The sequence below is a fragment of the Lepisma saccharinum genome, chromosome 23 (genome assembly GCF_977018435.1).
Source record: "Lepisma saccharinum chromosome 23, izLepSacc3.1, whole genome shotgun sequence".
Taxonomy (NCBI): domain Eukaryota; kingdom Metazoa; phylum Arthropoda; class Insecta; order Zygentoma; family Lepismatidae; genus Lepisma; species Lepisma saccharinum.
Genome location: NC_139251.1, coordinates 48624430 through 48643739, shown reverse-complemented (window position 1 = coordinate 48643739; position 19310 = coordinate 48624430). Strand labels below are relative to the sequence as shown.

Sequence of the window (19310 nt, the reverse complement as noted above, 5' to 3'; positions counted from 1 at the left end):
AGATATACAGCTTCCTTCATTTCTTGCCCTTCTCTTTCTCTCTCTCCCTCCACTTGCTCGTTCTCTATTCGCTTTCTACCTTTTGCTTCTGTTTCTCATTCTCTCTTTCTATAGATTTCTCTGTATGCCTCTCTTTTTGTTTCTCTTCCTTCCTTTATCTCTTTATCGTTCTGTACTGTTTCTTTTCTTTGTTCCTATTCTCACTCCATCGTGAGAAATGTTTATCTTCATTTCTCTCAATCCACCCCTCCCTCTGTTATTATAGTATGTTTTGGTTGGTTTTCCGCTTCCTTTTCTTCTCTTTCAGTCTGTTTTGCCTCTTTATTTCCACTGGAGGCACATGGCACAGTGGTTCGGATCCCACTTTAAACTGTAGGTCCACTCCCGATTAGCCTTTCTGTGCATAAAGTTGACATAAAACCACAAATCAGTCAATCAATCTTTATTTTCACTTTCATTCTCTATCCTTTGGTTTTTAAGCATCACGCTCCAGCCTGCTTTAGCCTTCCCCCGCCCCTAGAAGTGTCGTCCTCCACTGGTACCTATTTATTTGAGAATGAGTGAACCCCAGAGCCGTTTTATGCAGAGAGAAGGCCGCAAAAATCCGACCTTACAAAACACGCCCAGGAATCTAATCTTAGTCTCCTGCAGGCCAGTGAGACGCCCAGCCGACTTTACAAAGGGAAAACTTCCCTGTTATTGTCCTTCAATACTTTCTTTTTTTCAAATCAACTTTAATCTCTATTTTCTCATTCGAAAAAGAATAGTTTCGGAGAATTAGAGATTAGAAAAAGGAATTCACCTTGGCTTTTCTGTCACTTTTGAGGCGAGGACTATTTAGGGGAGGGAGATCCAGAGGGCACTGGCATGCATACGCAGAGGGGGTGCTGAAGGATCTACAGCCCCCCCCGAAATTTTTAGAAAATAAAATATTCAAATGAAGGTAGTAATAAAGTCGAAAAAACTCAAAATGGCCCCCAATAACAATTTTTGTGTTTGAATTACTTTTAAAACGAAGGTTTAAAATTTTGAGCTCATACCAAATGAAAATAAAACACCAACACTGAAATTGATTTACGGCAATGTATTCTATCATTTAACCAAATATTTAATCTCCCTCTGTTCAGTAAAGGTTAGATTTATGGCACGGAACCCGCATTCACATTCAGTTGTAGATATTGGTACAATTTCAATTGAATTCACATAATACTTGAGTGAGGTGAAAATGTGTTTTGGCTGACATGACATGTTTCCTGACATGTTTCCATAAAACACACGTTCTTAATCATCTAAATGCCATGTGTGTGCATTTAATAGGACTATATTAAAAAATAAACCTGTCTTCAAAGCGGCCATTCATACTGTGCAACGAAGATTGAAAACAATGCTTTCAAACGTATGGTTTTCCTCGATCGGGGACCACCTCGACTTATTTTTATAAAACACAACAAAATACTACAGATCTCAACAAGCTCTCGAAGAAGATTAAATGACCAAGCAACTCAACATACGTCAGATACACCGCCCAGTTTTAGTGTTCGATACAAGAATACTTGTGAATCACCAGAAGTCTGAAAAAATACCGAATACATGGCATTTAAAAGAGACAGTCAGGGGTGCCAATTTTTTTAAAAAAAACACTGGGTGGGCTCAAAAATTTGAATTCACAAATCACATAAATTATTGGGTGGACTCGGGTCCCACAGACCCGTATAAATTGGTGTCACTGTACACAGTCACCATAAATTGCATAACGAGATTTTTTTGTATGTAGCTATGGTGTGGTAAACTTAAATGAATCCAAATGGAAAACCATAAGTACGATATAGTTTACAAGTGGGTTGAAAATAATGATCCCAGGTTGAGATGTGTCACTCATAACTAGAAATTTGATGTTTCAAAACAAGACGGGGGGCAGAGGCATGTAGCCGCTGTTACCGCAGGTAACACCAAAATATAAAGAATTGAAGAACCTGTCTTAAAATATTATTACGTACATAAACTGCTAATATTGTCGTAAAGTAAACATTGCAGACTGACATTTTTTCTGACACCGGCAAAAGCGAAGAGGAGGACTGATCCGGTACCCTCCTCAGGCAACATGAGGAAAGGGCCCTGAGCCCACCCAAGGAAGACTTTCCGTCGCGGCAAAGACTGTTACGGCGGAAGGAGGAGGCGGGTTATTGCCATGACTGTTTAGCCGCCGCAGTTGCCGGTGATCCTTACCGGATACAGATCAGTGTTGCCATATTCAATTGACAGAAAAGAGCTAAGTCGCCTAATCGGGTCTATCTTACTCTGAAGGTGTCCAGTCACACTGGGGAACGATGGCGCAGTGGTAGCGTTGCAGCCTTATAATCAAGGGATTCCGGGTTCGATACCCGGTGGAGGCACAAGTGGTTCGGATCCAAATTTTAAACTGTCCCGATTAACATTACTGTGCATGAAGTGGACTTAAATTGCCAAATCAAAATTTAAAAAAATCAAATCACACTGGGGGAAAAGCAAACTACCAAGTGATATTTTGTATTTACTCTAAATATCAGCAATTACGAAAGTCCTCTTTGTCCTTCTTCGACATCATGGGCGAGAAGGAGAGGAGAGGGATGGGTATGATCAAGGGGTCCGCTGTCCTTCTAAAAATGTCAACCTAAAATTCTATATTTCATACATATAATATTATTTCGGTTACAGAAATTTCTGATAATTGTTGAAAGGTCCAATTGAGATTGACATACGTTGTCGCAGGAATTAAATAATTTCGGATTGAAGCAATGTTCTTGAGATGGTAGAACTGTTTTTTGGTGAAAACATTACTTACAAGCATAATTTCCCGATTGTTATCTTAGCACGCTCTGAAGTGTCAGGTGTCCCAGGTTCGAATCCTCAGCAAGAAATGGTTATTCAATGTTCGTTGTTATTATTTTACTTACATAATTATAAAAAATAATAATTACATACACAAATAAATAATAATTTTATTTCAATAATTCACCATGCATCCTCATCGTCACGATTATCCTATAAAGCGAAAGCCTTAAAGGTAGCAAAGGACGTAAAATATACGAAATAGTAGTGGTGTCAGAAATGAGATTTCAGTGGATTTAGCGAAACATGGGAGTGGGAGTAGTTAGGAAACAGATGAAGACTACATCACTCTACATACGTCTTATTTGAAACGAAAAGTTTCGCGATTTGGGCAAATCTGGTTTCAAATGAACTAAGATGGCACCAGTAGTAGAACTGCACTTCTTGCAGGTTCCGAAGGAAATATTGGGGAAGCGCCGATGCTAAAAGGGGAAGGGGCAAGAAGGGTGCTTCACGTGTTACAAAAGTAAACAACGGTTTGTGGGAGGGACTGTGCAGTGCGAGTTTTGTGAGTGGTGTATTTCGTCTTTATGTTGTTTTCGGGCATTGTCAATTAATTAATGGAGCTTGCTTCGAGTTCCGAGGTGGCGGGTTCATCCTATCTGAACAGTGTGTGTAATCGTGCGATAGAAGATATTTTGAAGCAATCTTCCGGTTCGTTCTTTTGCAAAAAAAATCGAAATTGTGGTGAAAGGGAGGCCAAAGCCTATTTTGAACGATTTAAAAACCAAATCGTCTGCTGGATATGACCGACATTTCAATGTTTCGTGGTATAACGACTATCCATGGTTATGTGGATGTGCGCAGTTGTCGAAACTCTTTTTTTTGGCCATGTACTCAATTTTCGGGTGAAAAAAAAAAACGTGTGGAATTCAGGTGTGGATAACATGGACCATGACCATGACGCACCCAAAAATTCAAATTCAAATGAAAGACTTCACTTTATGACAGCATCATAGAACTTTTTTGATTTGATTTGATTGATTTTGCTTTCCTTGTGCCACTTTTGGCTAATTTGCGAAGATGGGGATGAGTGATGATATGATGAAATTGATGAATTGCAGGCGTACCAGATTAATATTATATGAACTACTTGGAAGACATTGGGGGGGGGGGCATGAGGTGGGGAGGCGCCCAAGTCTCCCTTAAATGTCCTACTGATAACCGGTAACACTTTTAAAAATCCCACGCCACGCCACTGACGGGGGAAAATCCTTCCTATTGTCCCTTCAAATGTCACCCTGCATTAAAATTATTAGAAATTCGCTACTTTCAAATGACAAAACTCTGATTTTCCGTTTTATATATATATATATATATATATATATATATATATATATATATATATATATATATATATAATATTGAGGACGAATTTTGTACCTTACAGATGAAAAATGTTCCTGCGCCACTGTTTATGCACGATCCAAGTTCACAAGTTCAGCCCCCCAAAACAAAATATATAGGAAAATATAATTATAATCTCTAATTCATCGTACACAAGTACTGAAATTAAATAATAAAAATATACGTTTTTAGTACTTGTTGTATAATCGAAGGTTATTTATTTCTGCCGAACTTATTGGAAGGCAACGATTATATTGGGAACATGCGGTTGTTAAGGCCAGTGTCAAAGAAGATTTATGGAACTAACCAAGAAATTTACTTTTCGTCTACTGGATCCAACCTTCTTTTTTGTTATTCAATAAATATTCGATCCTTGATCTCTTTGACATTTATTTCCCCATTTCATTTTTTGCGATATTAACTACACCTAAATAAAGAATACGTTTTGTTATATCCCTGTTTCTACACCGTCTTTTTGCCTATTCAAGTAATAATAATAATAATAATACATTAATTTACATATTTAATTAATGTCATTAATCTAATGTGAATACTTTAATTTAATCATTTATATTATTACTAATATTATTTCTGAGACTTGGTTCGGACACCCCCCCCGAAATATATTTCTTGATACGTACCTGCTTTTGACTAATCTTGATTGATTGATTTGTTGTTTTAAGTCCACTTTATGCACAGGAAGGCTAATCGAGACTGGACCTACAGTTTAAAGTGGGATCCGAACCACTGTGCCATGTGCCTACAACGGGTATCGAACAGACTAATATTGAGTAATAGAGATCCCGAGTTCGGGGGTTATGTACAGAATGGTATTTTAACGGGAAGGGGAAGTGCTCCATCTACTTGCTAACATTTGGTTATTGTGGGGAGACTATATATGTACAATTTATAATATATCGATGCTTCAAGAGTAGTTGCAGGAAATTTTACAAATACCTCACTCTTTACGTGCATCTATCCATTTTGGACACTTATCAATATCACCAACTATCAGAGCACAGCTAATCATAATTGTGAACTGATAGCAAAACGTTTGTTTGTTAAACTTGTTTTAAGACCAATTATATTCACAGAAAGGCAAATCGGGACTGGACGTATAGTTTAAAGTGGGATCCGAGCCACTCAGTGGCGTAGCGCAGATATTTGGGCCCACCTGCAAGTAAAATATTGAGGGGCCCCATTAGTGCCAAAGAAAAATATGATGCCAGAGTGGGACGGAAGTACAATAGTTAGCTGCCCTCCCCCCTTCGTTGTACAAGAAATTAACTTTTACCTCAAATATTATGCCTTCCCATTTTTTTGTTATCGACTTATATCACTGTAGTACTTTCTTGAAACTAAATCAGGATGGGCTGAATCTCTGAAAAATAACTGGAAGAAGAATCTGGAAATATTTTCTCTACTTCAACGCAGCGACACAGCCAGGAATCACTTTTGGAGGAGGGGGAAGCTTCCAGCTGCCAAATATTTTGTTCGTGATGCTTTGTATTTTTGCTTGAAATATTTTTTATGAAGTTACATATATTACACAGATATTAAAAAATACTGTTTTGGTGGAATTGTAAAAAAATAGTAAACACTCCTCTTTCGGACTTTGAGGTGAATGTGCCTTCAGCCCCTGGTTCCTCCAGGCCAAGATTCAACGTAAGAGTCGCTCATATTAGCCTTCTAATACTGAGTGAGTAGCCCTAATATACTCAAGCAACAAACTTATCCTTCAGTAATGGGGGTTGAACCGGACATCTAGATTGTCGGTAGTAACCTATCACAAGGTAAATTTCCATCTGCTACGAAGAAATAACTGCGGACTCTAGTCTTTGAGTGATAGATAATAAAGCTGCGAAGGAACTCTATTCACTGAAAATTTATCACTCAATGAAATGCAGCTTCGAAGGACTGAGCCCATCCCAAAATAAAATAAGGTTGCCACAGGTTAGTAGACCTCAACATCATTATTCATAATTTTAACGCTGCCATTCTTTTTTCGATAGACCAGTGATCATACTTTCTTAAAGACTTTTTCATGAAACAAGAACCTTTTTATTAATAGACCATCAGTGCTCGAATTTGCATAATCATTCTCCTTCATCTACTTCATTATCTTCAAGTTGCTCCACACAAGGATCCTTCCTTCTATCCCCAACGCGAACAAGGAAATTTGCAGCTAGGAATTTTCCTTTCGAACACTGCAGATAACAAAATCGTAACACATTAGAAAATAAGAACTAGTTCGACAGAAATGTCCACAAAATGCCAAATTGTAAGAAATATGAACTTACAAAATTACACAAAATAATGGTCACATTCAACTCATAAGTTGCATACCCTGCGTGGCAGAGGATGGAATAATGGTCTTTACAGCAAAGGGATAATTTACTATGGGTCCCACCTTTAACTGAGGTTTTCAGCCCCTTTGAAGTAAAACAAGTGTAGACAATGTGGGAAATTCATTTCAGCTCTTATTTCAATATGAAAAGAATTGGGCCCCTCCTTGAAAATATTTGGTGGGAAGTTACATTTTAAATATCACGTGTAAAACTAAAAGGTTACGAATTAACAATTTTGATGTTTGTTGTAAAATAAGGATCGACTGGTTGAGCAACTGAATATTTCTACTGGATTCCTAACTGTAGACAATTGACACGCTACACTACGTTTACGACAAACTGCGTAGATACAAAGGTATGAGATGAGGGATATTTTCCTATCGATGGACATCTGCGAGCAAGTAAGTTAATTCTGCATTTCGGAGGGGGGCCCATATGACAAGTTACCGGGGCCCCTCTGGCTGAGATAATACGTCACTGCTTGTTATCGCAGACGTCGTATATGATGTTACTGGGAACCAGATTTCTGTTTCGTAAATCTATTTTTTTTATAAGCGACACTATCTGTGGAATTTCTGCGATTATATAAAAAAATCAAGAGCACATTGTGGGGCCCCTACACCTCGCCCCTTCGTATTTTACTACATAATCTATGTTAGTTGGCCATTTTACTGTAACTTAATGAATGTACCGACGGAAACAAAAAGAAACATGCAGCTTCACAGTGCATAGGCTGGTGATCTCAAAGGACGATGTGTAAGCTTTTTTTCAACTAAGGAAAGGAAAACAGTTATTCTTCAGGGTTCCGGAACATCTGTCAATGGCCAGTGGGTACGACCATTCCATTCTCCCCCTCCCTGCAAGATCGTAAAAGCAGCGAGGTAACGATGGTAAGAATATGGGAGGGTTTGTGGCTGGGAAGAAGGAGAATTTCTTGAAAGCGACGTCAGCGCCACCCTCGTGTTCCCTTGGTACTGTTGTTAGAACGGAACTAACGACACCCTAGAAATTTGGTTTTCTTTCAACATCCAGCCGAGGCTTAAGTACGGCACTGACTGCACAACAGTTAATCCCTTCCTAACTCCGCCGCGAGAGGAACTCTTCTTTTTCCCCTCCCCTTCCGACCGCCGCGAGAGGAACTCTTTCCCCCTCCCCTTCCGAATGCTCTGCGCCGAGACAGAAACGTCCAAGTTACGCGCTCTCAATTGACGCCGTAAAGCGCATTTCACAAGTATTTGCCCAATTCGGTATGGTACGTAGCTGCTTACACACAGGAAGAAATCATGTGACCTACAAGAATTGTGATTGGTTGGACGGTTTGTGCAATATTGATCGGTACCCACAACGGATGCAATTGTATTAAAAATTACAACACGTAAATTAGACAGGTGATATTGGTACCAGGTTCCAACAAGAATAGTAACCATTTTTTCGTGAGGAAAACTGCATAAATGATAATTTTCAAAAACCACGGTGGTATTTGTAATCACATGCATGGTCTCGACATTTTAAAATGAATTTTATTTTGCTAATTTATCAAATTATAGTGGTTCCAACAACATATGTACACTCACTCGGGCCTTATAAGACCACGTTTACACGTATGTGTGTGTATGTGGGTGGGTGTGGGTGTGTTGTGGCCTAGTTTTAAGTGTGGCCATCAAGAGGGGCATATTTTTGACAGGATTATGGACAACAATCTCACAGAAGTGCCTTTTGTAAGTATAGGCACATCAATCTGAGGGGGGTCATACTTTCTCATGGAGTCCATGAGGGCTTTTTTACAAAAATCTTGGATTAGACAGAGTTCCACACTTGAGCAAAAACCTCATATGGGCATGTTGAGCTTGTTTTAAGTGTAGGTAAATCTGCTTGAGGGGGGTTCATACTTTCGTGGGTTTATAATAGCACCAATCCCACTACTTGGTTCGATCCCAAACGCAGCATGGGAGTTGCGTTACGATATGATGAAATTAATGAAGGGACACTCACAAAGAACACCCATGCCCATGCTGGGATTCAAACCGCGGACCCTTGGCGTCGTAACGCGCTGCTCTAATAACTTCTCCTAATAAAAAAGAACTTGCTAAAGAGCAATAAATAAACTGTATAGATATTAGTATCTTTTATAACGGTCAAATATTGAGTGACAAGTAATTAATCTAATTGCCCGTTAGTATGAATTAATTGCAATTGGTAATATTAATATCCGTCGCGAATACAGGTGTCTAGCGAACTGCCTTAGCCAGCACTAGCTTGCTCAACCACAGTTTTCCGCCCGAATTCGGATTTACATGCATTCTTATGGGAATAACAAGAAAAATGCAACTTCTAAACCAATGGACCGAATTGGATGAGATTTTCACCAGCGGAAGACCACATCATGAAAGTACTGATTCCAAGATTTGAGCCTAATCAGGACAGAAATACGGGAGTTATGATTTATTAAAGATTCATCGCTGCATTGAATGGGAGACGCTACCCTGCCGAGTTGTCTTTGGTTTTCGTGACTGAATACAAAAGAGGAAGAGTTAGCCTAATCTCTGCGCGAGGGGCTGCTGCCAGGGGTTAAGGACCTGAGTGAGCATTGACCAGGATAGGAGGACAACGGTCAAAGCACCAGAAACAATAAACAAGCACCTGATCATAGAGGGTAGCGCGTCACTACGTTCAAATCTGGAATAAAAGGGATGATTTGGGACAGTTTTGCACAGTTTTGCCTAGAATCGCCACCGGAGTGCGACCGGGCTGCGAGTTGCAAGCGGACCCGAGGTCTGGATTTGTTTTTTCTCGAGTGAGTGTTTCAGAGCCATGGAGTAGAGCAGAATAGAACCAGGGGATCGGTATCCCCTTGCCGTCAACGCATCCGTGCACATACGTGTGGTTATGTGAGTATAACGCCAGACACGTCCACCCGTGTCAATCGTCCGAAACAACGTCCAAAGTAGTGAAAGTTAATAACATTTGATATCCATGTGAAACCGCGAATGGCTCATCGCGTACGTTCGTCTCATCGCCCAAGTCAAGTATCTGTACTTACGAGTGACCGCGAAGAACTGACCAATTATTGCGCAAGTTGTCGTATGGAGTCGACAGTGTGCGTGTACCGTCCTGGACGTCCCTGCGAAGTGAACGCGTGAAGCCAGGATCCGAGGATGCCAGATGGAGCTGCCGACTGATCCACTTTCGCCAACCAGGATAACCGTGAAGTGCAACACTGGAGTGCAGATGTCTTCCAGAACTGTAGGACCACTTTCACCCAACCCAGGTCAGAGGGAATGCAGCGAAGGTAAGATCCAACCATGTGCGCGTGTGAGAAAGATGACGACTATCTACCGCGAATCTGCGTGAATCAAATCATTGCATAACTTAAATCAGTGCTATGGCAACCCTAGACATCTGTTTTCCGGCGGAGTAATCAAATGTTAAAGATGAGAGTTTATGTTAGCCGCAAACGATAGTTCATGAAATATATTTATACCTTCAGAAAAGATAGAAGGGGTTCGCACAAGGAACAATTATTCACTTTATGCTTAAAATCCTAAACGATAAATTGTAAAAGGCAATGCAGCCAAGACATAGCAAGAGTATGGTCAAAGTAGTAAATAATCTAACCTTTGTATTTGTCATATTGTCGCAATATGCCATAGAATGAGAGAATGAATGTGAGATCGAGTGAAAGAGGGCAAGATGTAATGTGTATTTATCTGTGCTTTAATATATGTGTATATTCAGAAACACCGTAGTCTTATGTAACGTCATTTCAGGTATTTAAAATCAAATCCTCCTAGGTTTATTCTCGGTAACTCCGACTGTTAGGCACTTATCCTGACCGTATTATATTTCATGTAATGTTTAATTCGCCCAGCAGGTGAGGCGAGAGATTCTTCGTTGTTGCGTTGCTAAGCTCAGCTCAGTTGAGTTAGTTGAGTTAATTAGTTATTTATTAAATTAGCAGCCCGTGACACTTTATTATTAAGATTTACGAATTCAAATAATACTTTTCTTGTATTTATTCTACATATTAATTTTCATATTTACTTCAAGGGGTTCGATATCCTGTAGAGGCACATAGTGGTTCGAATCCCAATTTAAACTGTAGGTGTAGTCCCGATTAGCCTTACTGTACATAAAGTGAACTTAGAGACCAATTCAATCAATCAATCAATCTAGATATTTATTAAAGGATAAATGGCAGCATAGCTCTAACGTATAGAACAATGAACATTTCTCGTGTATTCCATGTATGTACTTTAACTTGCAATGTAAGATCAAATTTAAAGTAAAGTTGGAACATGAAGCTAACATTTACAACTAAAAGCGTTGCGTTGGAGTGGTTGATACATTAGGGTTACATCAACTTCCAGTTGTTTCAAATCCGATTCGGAACTCTTGTACATATTAAACCCACTCTGATATACGTATTTACGAAACATATATTATATTCTTTCTACCTTCTTAACTCGCTGAAAAAATTATATTACCCCTAGTTCAATTGAAATTCAGCTGCATAAAGTTGCGTAATAAATTACATTAATAGCGAAACACTTGATTTATTATTTCCCTTCCAGATAGTATGGAGGAACATGGAGTAAATCCTATCTTGGACACACTGGCAAAGTTGGAACTTCCTAGGAAAATTCCAACGAATTCCACAACAGAAAATTTCAACTTGTCAAGATCCCTCGCTCTCGCTCATCGGATATTGAGGAAGGATATATTAATTGGCTTCCATGTCCGTTACTTAGACGAATATAACGTCTCCATTATAGAAGTAAGTCTTGTAACAGAAAGAAGTAAGGCAATTGTTGTCTCGCAACAGCTATTCACATATGCGCAAGCAACTTCTCTCTTTTGACCGCTTGAAGATTAACTGGCACATAACAGCTTATCCACATGAAAGTCCAGGAGAACTACCTGATGAATCACATATTCCCGTTTTTGAAAGAAAGCAAATCCAAACTTTTATATATTGTATTGTATATAACTCTAAGCTTCACATTTCTGAGGACTTACGATTTTTTCGCATGTGCAGTTACATCATAGTAAAGTACACTGACATCGACAACAGGAAATCGATAAAATTGGACTTATCACGTTTTCTCCTGTATTCTTCTTGTATGTCTAAGTCATAAAATATACGAGTGTATCTTCGACGTTTTTTTATGCAAGAAAATATTGTTAAAAATTTGCAGATTTGCAACGCTCAATACAAATGCATGTTTACAATACGAAAATGGGAGGAATCAACTTGATTAAATGACGAGGGTGCCATGTTTAGAAAAAAAATAGTTCAAATATATTTTAAGAGTACATAATGTTAATAATGTATATTTTTGTTACTTTTTTCAAAAATTTTGTCACAAAGAATATTTGTAGCACTGTATAAAACATACTCTGAAACTATAAAGGCCAAGTTGATAACGTTGCTGGTTACGGTTTGCAACAATAAATGCTATTTTGTGATCGGATTGGATATTATCGAAACTATGAAAGCCTAGAATAAATTGGAAACATGCGTGTTTTTTGCAAATAACTTCTTGAAGAAATAATATAATAACAAAGTTGGTAATATATTTTATGTCTCGAATAGAAATATTGTGTTGCTTAACAACACATACAATGTGTATGTACAGGATGCTAGTTATTTGAACTAACGTTATCGAGAATTTTGGTATTTTCACACAGATCTAAGCCCTTATACCTCAAATAATCTGTCATTTCTTAAGTGCAATCCAAATTTCGTTTTTATAGATTAAGTGGAATGTTACAATTGTTTGACAAATTTACTCATTTTCCCCAGATATTTTACAAAAAAAAGAACGTATAGCATTAGTATTTTCACACATAATTAACCTCTTAAATCTCATATAATCTGTGCTTTCGACACTAGGCACCAAACTGCATTATTATGCAAGTACGTGCTCAATGCTAATGTTTCCACGAAAGACAATATTTCTAACTTATCCCAGTCTCCGAACCAGATAAAACTTTTCTAGAATTTTGGAACTTTTACACAGATCTAAGCTCTTAAATAATAATAATCTGTCAATTCTTCAATGTGATCCCAAATTTTGTTTTACGATTGCATTTGCATCGTTGCATCGAATAACTAAGAGATATTTCTTTAGCCAGGAGATGCAGCTTCTTGTGGTAAATATATCCAATTTTCTTAAAAATTAAAATAACTTTGAAGGAAACTGTGAAATTATTTACTATTTATCTTCAAATTGAAAGACAATTAAAAATTAAAATTCACTTAAAATACAATATTTGATTTCCAGCTGAGGATTCCATCTTCAAAGGCACTTTCTTCTGAGGATAGCTATTTCGATGCAGCTATAACTGGGCTTGACATGGAAACCAATTATTTGGATTCAAAGGAATTTGCAAAAGCCAAGATACAGTACGTGTCCGATGTATTGCTTGCTTTCGGCGGATTCAACGATGAGAAATTAACAAAGGAAGAGTACAGGTCAATTGCCATCGACATGTTGCGCTTTAATAAAGTCGTTAATGCGGTACGTATAGAGAGTAGTAAGGGTAACCAGGGGCGCCGACTTGTCAAAATTATTGGGGGGGCTCTGATCACTGAAATAAATTAATGAATGACTCACTCCCTCCCTTTTTAAGTTTTGGCCTCGGTGTTCGGAATCTCGTAAAAGCCCACGAATTCCTCAAAAATATCAGTTCGAATGCAGAATGTCAATTGTTCACATTCCCGACTTTTAATATCTGCTACCACGGAGCGCAAAACAGATCTCCCTAACATATCAACGATCTCGTTCTGAATGTCATGTGAGAGCCATTTGTAGCCCGAACGTCCCATCCACTCCCCTAGTTCATGCACATCGTCTTTTGAAACTCTTTCTAGTAAAAATGTTAACCAGGGCCGGATTAAGACGAAATTGGGCCTCATGCTGCATACCGTCGATTTTTTCTGTACAACTAACTTTCAAGATGAAAAATTTACTACGTCGCACTTACCGAACAATAATAAAGTGGCAACAATCATCAAGATTTTGCAAAAAAAACACAGCTAAATTACTATTTAAACTGTTTCACGTAAAATTGATAGCATTAACTTGAAATCTTCGGTGAACAATAAACACAACGACGTTATAGTTACGTCACAGATCAAAGAATAATAGTAACTGTATAATAAGTAACGCTGTGTCTAGGCGTCCGAAATTGGGGATCCAAATTTCATTCTAAGATTTATTTTCAACTTTCGGAAAATTCTCGTCTGTTTTCATCTGGGCCTATTTCAGGAATGGGCCTAATGCTGCAGCATCAATAGCACCCGTCTTAATCCGGCCTTTATGTTAACAATACTCATATATACTTACAAGGGAGGTTATCTAAGTGTCCCCCTCCGATTTCCATGGAACTTCGCAGGTGTATAGAGGGGGCCAAAGGAAGAAATACGTGTTCTTTTTGTTTCGGCTAAAAAACTGTTTGAGGAGGCAAACTCCCCTCCCTCAAATGTCAAGATGAGCACAAATTTAAGTGGGGATCTGACCCCTGTGTCCCCCTTCAACTCCCATGAAACTTGGCAGTTGTATAGAGAGGCCCAAAGGAAGAAATACGTGTTTTTCTTTTGTTTCAGCTCACAAACGGTTTTAGGGGGCAAAACCCTCCCTCAAATGTCAAGATGAGGAAAAATTTAAGTGGAGATCTGACCCCGAAACCACGTAAATCTGGCATAGGAAGAACACGCACATATAATTGGAACACACACAGCACAGAACTGTAGGATTGTCGGTACCAAACGCAGTGCAATTGTAGAGAGATGCTGAATTCATAGACACCGTTGTTCCCGGATAGTCATGGGCATAACAATAGACGGAGCGTGGTTAGCAGAAACAAAACGTATTTCTTCCTTTGGGACCCTCTATAGACCTGCCAAGTTTCATGGAAATCAGAGGGGGACACAGGAGTCAGATCCCCACTTCAATTTGTCCTCATCTTGATATTAAGGTGGGGATTTGCCCCCTAAACCAGTTTCTTAGCCGAAACAAAAAACACGTATTTCTTCCTATGGGCCCCTCTATACACCTGCCAAGTTTCATGGAAATCGGAGGGGGACACAGGGGTCAGATCCCCACATCAGTTTGTCCTCATCTTGATATTTGAGGGTGGTTAGCCCCTAAAGCCGTTTTCAAGCCGAAGCAAAAAAGACACGTATTTCTTCATTTGGGCCCCTCTATACACCTGCCAAGTTTCATGGGAATCGAAGGGGGACACAGGGGTCATATCCCACTTCAATTTGTCCTCATCTTGACATTTGAGGGGGGTTGCCCCCTGAACCTGTTTTTTTAGCCGAAACAAAAAAACGCGTATTTCTTCCATTGGGCCCATCTATGCACCTGCCACGTTTCATGGAAATCGGAGGGAGACACTTAGATAACCTCCCTCATGTGTTTTGCTGTCTCTGGTCATAGCCCGCCCCCAAAGTTGATGGTTTAGCGGTCTAACCCCCCCCCCCCTCCCAGCGTTGATGGTCTAGAACATTTCAAATGTGTATTTAAAGTTAAATTCATGTGGCACAATTCAGAGTAAACTTTACAAGAGAAGAAAAGTAATACATTAGATCCTCTTAAGAAAATTATTGGGGGGGGTTCTGCCCCCACATCGTTAACATTGGGGGGGCTCGAGCCCTCCAAGCCCCATGGAGTCGGCGCCTATGAGGGTAACAGTTGATACTTGATCTCCCCACACATTACCATGCATGACATGCGTTTCAAATATGTATGTGTACTTTTAAAACAAGAGAGGAGAGGCAATGTGTTGGGTTATAATATTAAACTTATCCTATCCGTGTTGTACGAGAAACCTACTTATCTGAGGGAGAGGCCTCACATGGCCCTCAGTTTGTTGTAATTAAAATTCAAGAAAGTATTTCATTATTGAATCACTGCTTCCTTTGTTGAACATATATGTGCAGTCGTTTATTAGTTGTAATAATTACAAACATTACCATAATTTATAAGAAATAATAGCAAATTATTGCTTCAGTGTCACACACATATTTCACCATTCACTAAAACTTAATTTTTCATTACTTCTTTTTTGTTTACAGAGGTGCAGTTGTTTATTATAATAATTACAAAATACCATCATTACCAACTTATTATACACCGTAACTGGCACGAGTGTCGCGAATCGAATGGCACGCATTCAAAGATGGCGTCTTATATGCCATCCTAGTGCATCTTGACTCTTACTTACATTACATTTGTGTTTTTATGAACAAAAGTAATACGTAAATATGGGGAACACGCTAGGGAACAATGTCAATTGCTTTCAATATTTTATAGAAAATTTCACAGTTGAAATATCAGAAAAATAGGAGAATGAGTCTAACAGCACCCTCGTGTAAGCTAGGGTTGAGGGCTGAAGAAAGTGAGGACGAAATAGAGAAATCGCCCTTCATTGAGAGCCTGGATACCTCAAGAATTGGTATGAGAGTACAAACTGAGTTTCTGATTTTGTTGATTGATGATTTCATTTATTTTAATTACCAAATGTGGCTAATCGCGAAGATTATGATGAAAAGTGATAAAATGAAATTGATTAAAGACAATCACAAACACGCAAGGACAGCACTGGCCATATGGAGGATTACAATGGCCATGGGTCCGACGCCAGAGCCTCGTTAGTCTGTTATATCCAGACCAGAGTGTACAATGTGGAAATGAGGTTGGCATTTTGTGTCCTCAGAAAGGGTCATCCCTTACACCCAAATTGTTTCTCGTATTTGTGATAATGTACAGCAGGTTAAAGAAATAGTTTTCAGATGGATCTCGGAGGTACAATTGATGATTCAATAAAGAGGGTTTCTCTGCGAAATATCATTTGCACCAGGTGATTTCTTCTTCATACCGTAGTTGTTCTCGTGATACCGGAAAGAAGGTTAATTAAAGATTGTTGTTAAAAATATGGGAAAGGTATTAAAATTTGTATTTAATAAGATAGGAAAGAGTATTAAAATTTGTATTAAATAACATATGAAAGAGTATTTACAGCACACACTCTCAAAGGTATGCAAGGGGTTGGGAGTAAAGGACAAGAGATGGAAAAACAGCGGAGCTCTTGTTTGGTTGGGGGTGGGGGTGAGAGTATTTCTGAAAGAAATTATAATTATGAGGGAATTGGGTTTAATCTGGATGCAGGAACAATGCAAAACAAGTATTGAGGGAGATGAGAGATAGGAACATATGTTCCAGCAATGGGATAAAATGGAGATTTTTGTCAGGAATGAGAGCGAAGCGCCTTTTTTCCAAGGACTAAATTGACCCGGGTTCGAACTCCAAGGCAGGTGATCTGTACCAAGAATGTTTCCGGTGGGTCTGAGATCCACCCAGCCTCGTATAAATTGTTGGTTCATGGTGGGCAACTCTGGTGGGTAAAGGCTGTTGGATATAATGCTGATCACTATGGCCAAGATCCAGAATATGTGGACCTCTATACCACCACATTACCTCATATGCCTTCATGACATGTATTCACACGCACAGGAGTCTCATTACTTTGGGTACTTATTTAGGATTAAAGTGTGAGGGAAGAAAGTGGAATATTTTAACATGTTTCTCTACCTAAGTGATAATTTGAATAAATAGCTATTATTGCATTTTAAACGTAGACTTATTGAATATGAATATTAAGTATGAAGCTATGAAGCTGTGCATTACATAAAATGACCAAACTACTCTACTTAACTCGCAGCCCCTTGATTATAATTTGTACGAATCTTATTGCTTGAACGTGTTTACTTCTCATCTCCTACTAACTTGTTCTGATTTGTTCCATCCTTTCAGAACATGAATGTTGTAGACCAGCGAAATAGGTTCACTTTCTCAAAAGCATTATTTTTCTTATAGAAACGGTAGCTTACCTCGCATTTTCGAGTTTCGCTTTAGCCTTGTAGTAGGCAGGAAATACTAAAGAATGTGTCAACTTCAGAACAGCATAATGCATTTTCCAGTTACTGCAGAGGTAAAGTGGAGTGAGAAGAAGAAATGTAGGAGGAGCCTAGGTTAGGGGGATGCAAGTTGAATCTTGAACTGGACAGTCGGGGTTTTGTAGCTTGAGACGACAGTTCTTTTGGCTTAGGGAGACAGTCGGTTTTGATTTGTAACCGGAGGCGGTTGTGAGTTTGAAGGAGTCGAGTGGTGGGAGTCTGAAAGTAAGAGACAGGTTTAGTTTGAAAGACAGTCGATCCTTATCATGAAAAGTTAACGTTGCTTCGAAAACGTTGTTCGGGGAATAAGTGCAGGTTAAGATACAATTTTAAGAGACTAACAACAGTGTGTGTGTGTGAGTTCACTTTGAAACTCTTATTGATCATCTCTTCGAGAACGAGACAGGTAATATGGTTTTCTCTCATAAGCCAACATTGCCAATGCAGTCCTTAGGTAATTTTAACCTGAAAATGTGTGGTTGCCATTCATTTAAAAGGTTGTGTAGATTAAGTTTCATCTAGGTACCTCCGCAGATTAAGGATGCAGCATAAGCGAGTGCTTATGAGCTAACATAACCCCCATGGTAAGATCCCCGAATCTGTAAGGTCCTCTACAAACTGTAGGGACAGTTTAGAGAGGCCAGTAAGGTTCTATACGTGGTGCAGTTGCGGGATTTCATCACTTTCTGTACGAAATGTGACAAAAAAGGGATGTGATGAAAGAAGCTTCCAACGTTGGGTTCCACACGCCAGTGGCCTTCAGAGAGCGATTCAGTCCATGATAGGCTCTCAGTTCGTGGAGTAAGCAGTTCCTGATTCCTGCGGGCACCCATACACCAGCCGAGTGCTTCACCTTGTCTCGTCGAACTCAGAAGAGTTTAGACAGTTTAGAGAGACAGTAAGGTTCTATACGAAACTATGTAGTCAATACCAAAACAGGATTTCAATAATCTAAAACCCTTATAACAAACAACTTTAAATAGTTTCTAACCCATTATGCACATGTTGAACGAAAGTCTGCTGTGACTCTATTTTCACCAGTGATACGAGGTAAACCGGATGAGTGCTGGGGTAAATCGAGTGCTACTGATTATTACGAGACGACTCGCGGAAAGTCTCGTCTCGTCTCGAATGTCTGGAATAAAGACAAAAAAAGAATAACTAATCAAATAAAGTATTTTATTTGGAAACCTAAATCAGCTTCTATTACATCAAAAAAGGTTATTCTAATTTGTAATACACTTTCGAAACTTAGCAATACTTCTAATTTTTCAGTGTATTGAAGGGTAATAATTTTATGTTGAACTTGGTGCTCCATATCCAAGTAGAGTGTTAAGATACCGATTTAGATACATATTTGTGTGTAAAAATATTGTTAGAACAGTCCTCAATAATTTCTTCATGGGAATCTTATGAAAATATTGTAAACTTTACAGAGAAAAATTCAGGCTCTGTTTGCTTTTCCATATAAATAAAAATAATATAATTTGTGTATCCCTAACAAGGTTTCTTAATGCCCTTAAAATAATAACTACTGCTATCACGCGTAAGGCACAGTGAGATTGCATTACAATAGTTGTTATCATCAAAACACAATACGATTCCCATATGCAGTGACATGCGGTGACTCGGCATTTGGGGTAGGAACTGTTTAGCACTTATTGAAATAAACTAACGATTGAAAGGATTTTCATGTATATTATTTAGGAAAAAATAGTTAGAACTAGTATTAACCTACTTGGGTCACAACCAATCTAGTTACATGGCTCTAGGAATTAATGGTG

At 38.8% G+C, this 19310-nt stretch overlaps 1 protein-coding gene across 1 annotated transcript in view; it reads left to right on the top strand.

Moving 5' to 3' along the window:
• Positions 1–11139: 11139 nt before the first annotated feature.
• The window catches only part of LOC146005497 (membrane metallo-endopeptidase-like 1), a 136387-nt gene continuing 128216 nt past the window's right edge, over positions 11140–19310 (top strand). Inside the window, exons 1-3 of the mRNA XM_083144742.1 lie at positions 11140–11337; positions 12848–13084; positions 15896–16025. Coding sequence (XP_083000868.1) covers positions 11140–11337; positions 12848–13084; positions 15896–16025 — 565 coding nt within the window. The remainder of the gene's footprint in view (positions 11338–12847; positions 13085–15895; positions 16026–19310) is intronic.